Source organism: Condylura cristata, unplaced genomic scaffold, assembly GCF_000260355.1.
Source record: "Condylura cristata isolate star-nosed mole 26May11 unplaced genomic scaffold, ConCri1.0 scaffold00009, whole genome shotgun sequence".
NCBI classification, from domain to species: Eukaryota; Metazoa; Chordata; class Mammalia; order Eulipotyphla; family Talpidae; genus Condylura; species Condylura cristata.
The window spans coordinates 718421-720919 of NW_004567110.1; the positions used below are offsets into that span (position 1 = coordinate 718421).

At 73.3% G+C, this 2499-nt stretch overlaps 1 protein-coding gene across 1 annotated transcript in view; it reads left to right on the forward strand.

The window, feature by feature from the left end:
- KLHDC4 (kelch domain containing 4) overlaps window positions 1-2497 on the forward strand; it is a gene marked incomplete at its 3' end in the record, with an annotated part of 14620 nt that extends 12123 nt beyond the window's left edge. The window contains exons 8-11 of the mRNA XM_012722860.1: window positions 55-124; window positions 1059-1267; window positions 1728-2136; window positions 2352-2497. Of these exons, the coding sequence (XP_012578314.1) occupies window positions 55-124; window positions 1059-1267; window positions 1728-2136; window positions 2352-2497 (834 nt within the window). The remainder of the gene's footprint in view (window positions 1-54; window positions 125-1058; window positions 1268-1727; window positions 2137-2351) is intronic.
- Between the last annotated feature and the right edge of the window lie 2 nt (window positions 2498-2499).

Here is a 2499-nt window from a genome sequence, read left to right on the forward strand (position 1 = left end):
GCTATGACTCCGGCGGGGCAGGCCGCTCACGCTCCCCGGCTCCTTCCCCTGCAGAGAGTCAAGAAAGACGTGGACAGAGGCACCCAGCACGCAGACATGTTCCTGCTGACGTCGGAGGGTGAAGGTGGGTGTCCAGGTGTGGGGCGGGCGCTGGCCGGGCGTCCCGAGCGGGCCCAACTGCGGGCCACCGCAGCCCCGCCCCAGCTGCTGGGAGACTGCACGGACAGTGAAGGGCCTCTGGCACTTGGGGGCCTTGAGGAGGACCCGCCGAGAGCCCCTGGCAGCGCAGGCTGCAGGCCGTGGCGGGAGAGGGCCCTCAGTGGACAGGGTGGTGCCCGCCGGCTGTGCCTGGGGCCTGGGGTCAGCGCACTGCAGTCCGGCTCGGCACTTTCTGAAGAGGGCTCTAAGGGTGGGATGTGACGGTCCCTGCACAGGACAGGGCGACAGGGCCGTGCCCCTGGGCAGCATGCCCGGGCACTACAATCCCTTGGCTGCTCCTGGAAGAGGCCAGCCCCGAGCCCGCAGGCCCTGACGGGGGGGAGGCGTGCGAGTCGGCTCCCCCGGGCCGGGCCCCGCTGGCTTGGTGCACCCCGTGGGAAGCGGGCGGCGGCTGGGCAGCCTGTCCAGGAGCGGGTCCAGGCCTCAGTGGTCTGCCCGGCCCTGCCCGCGCGCTGCCAACTCTAAGGCGAGCGCTTGGGGGCGCCTCCTCCCGCCGGAGCCCCGTGCCCCGGCCCAGTGGCCGGGGGGCCCAAGCCTGCCCCCTCCCAGCTCCACGGCTCTGCCAGCTGCTCGAGGCCCTGCCCTGGTGGCCGTGGGGCGCCTGGCGCTGCGAGCCCCGTGTCTGTGTGCTGCTGCCACCCCCCGGTAGTCACGCTCCGGGGGCCTGGGTGGCTTTCCCGGCGCCACCCTGGTCCCCGCCTGACGGGCGGGCCTGCGCCTGCAGGGGGACCCCCGCGGCCCCTTGGTGGAGCTGGCCTCAGGGAGCACCTGTCACCCCGAATCCCAGGCCTGGGAGGGGTGCCCCCGCCTGCCGGCTCACCCGCTCTGCTCCCTGGCAGGCAGGTGGGCGTGGGCGCGGCTCAGCCCGTCCGGCGTCAAGCCCACCCCACGGTCTGGCTTCTCTGTGGCCGTCACCCCAAGCCATCAGACACTGCTCTTCGGTGGCGTGCGTGACGAGGAGGAGGAGGAGAGCCTGGAGGGCGACTTCTTCAACGACCTGCACTTCTACGACGCCATCAGGAACCGCTGGTTCGCGGGGCAGCTGAAGGTAGGGCTGGCGACTGGCATCGCGGCTTCCCGGGCGGGCTGCCCAGCCCAGGCTCAGTGGCCCCCGCGTGGCCTCGGTTCCACCTGCTGGGGCCGTGGTCTCTGAGGAGGGCGAGGGCCCTCCCGGCCACGCAGCCTGTGCTCCCCGGGGGCACTTGGGGTCTGGCCCGGCACATGGGGCCGTGGCCTCCGATACCAGGTCCTGAAGCCCAAGCAGGGCCGTGTGCCTTGTGGCAGGGCGTGGCCCGCGGGCACCAGGTGGGTGGGTGTGAGCATGAGGCGCTCTGCTGCCCTGCGAGGGGCTCCCGTGGGCTGGTGGGTGGCTCAGGGTCAGCAGCTGGGCGGCGAGCGGCTCCAGCCTGTGCCCTGGCCCCGCCCCAGCCCACAGCCCGGCTCCTGTGTCGCGGTGCCGGGGGGCACCCAGGCCCCCACTGACCCCGTCTGCTCTGCGCCTCCCGCAGGGGCCCAAGTCGGAGCAGAGGAAGCGCCGGCGGGCCCGGAGAGCAGAAGAGCCTGGGGGCGCCGACGCCCAGGCCGCGGTGGCAGCCTGCAGCCAGCAGCCCCTGGAGGTGGTGAAAGAGGTCGTGGCGGAGGACGGGACCGTGGTCACCATTAAGCAGGTGATCGCAGCCCCGGGCACCGCTGCACGGCCACCGTCTGAGGAGGAGGAGGACAGCCCCGAGGAGGCGGGCGGCCCCCCGACGGAGCCCAGCCCCCGCTCCAACGCCATGCTGGCCGTCAAGCAGGGTCGGCTCTACCTGTACGGGGGCATGTTTGAGACGGGGGACCGCCAGGTCACCCTCGGCGACCTGTACTGCCTGGACTTACACAAGATGGAGGCGTGGACGGTGCTGGTGGAAATGGACCCCGGTGAGTGGGCGCGTCCTCGGCACTACCCCCCCCTCCCCCCCGTGTACCCAAGGCTGCAGGTGCGGCCCGGGCCGGGGGTGTCACGGGGCCTCGCCTGCGGGAGCCTCCCGGAGGGACTGACGCCCCTGTGGCCGCAGCAGCCAGGCTGCGAGGTGGGGCCTGGGCGCCCTCCCTCGCCCTCCCGCTGCACTGACTTCGGGTCCCCGGCTTGGCAGCGGCTCAGGAGTGGCTGGGGGAGACCGACTCGGAAGGGGACAGCGACGAGGCTGAGGGGGCCGAGGGCGGAGAGGACGACGAGGACGAGGACGACGAGGACGAGGACGAGGACGGCGGCAGCGAGGACGGCGGCCCGCAGGCTGCGGG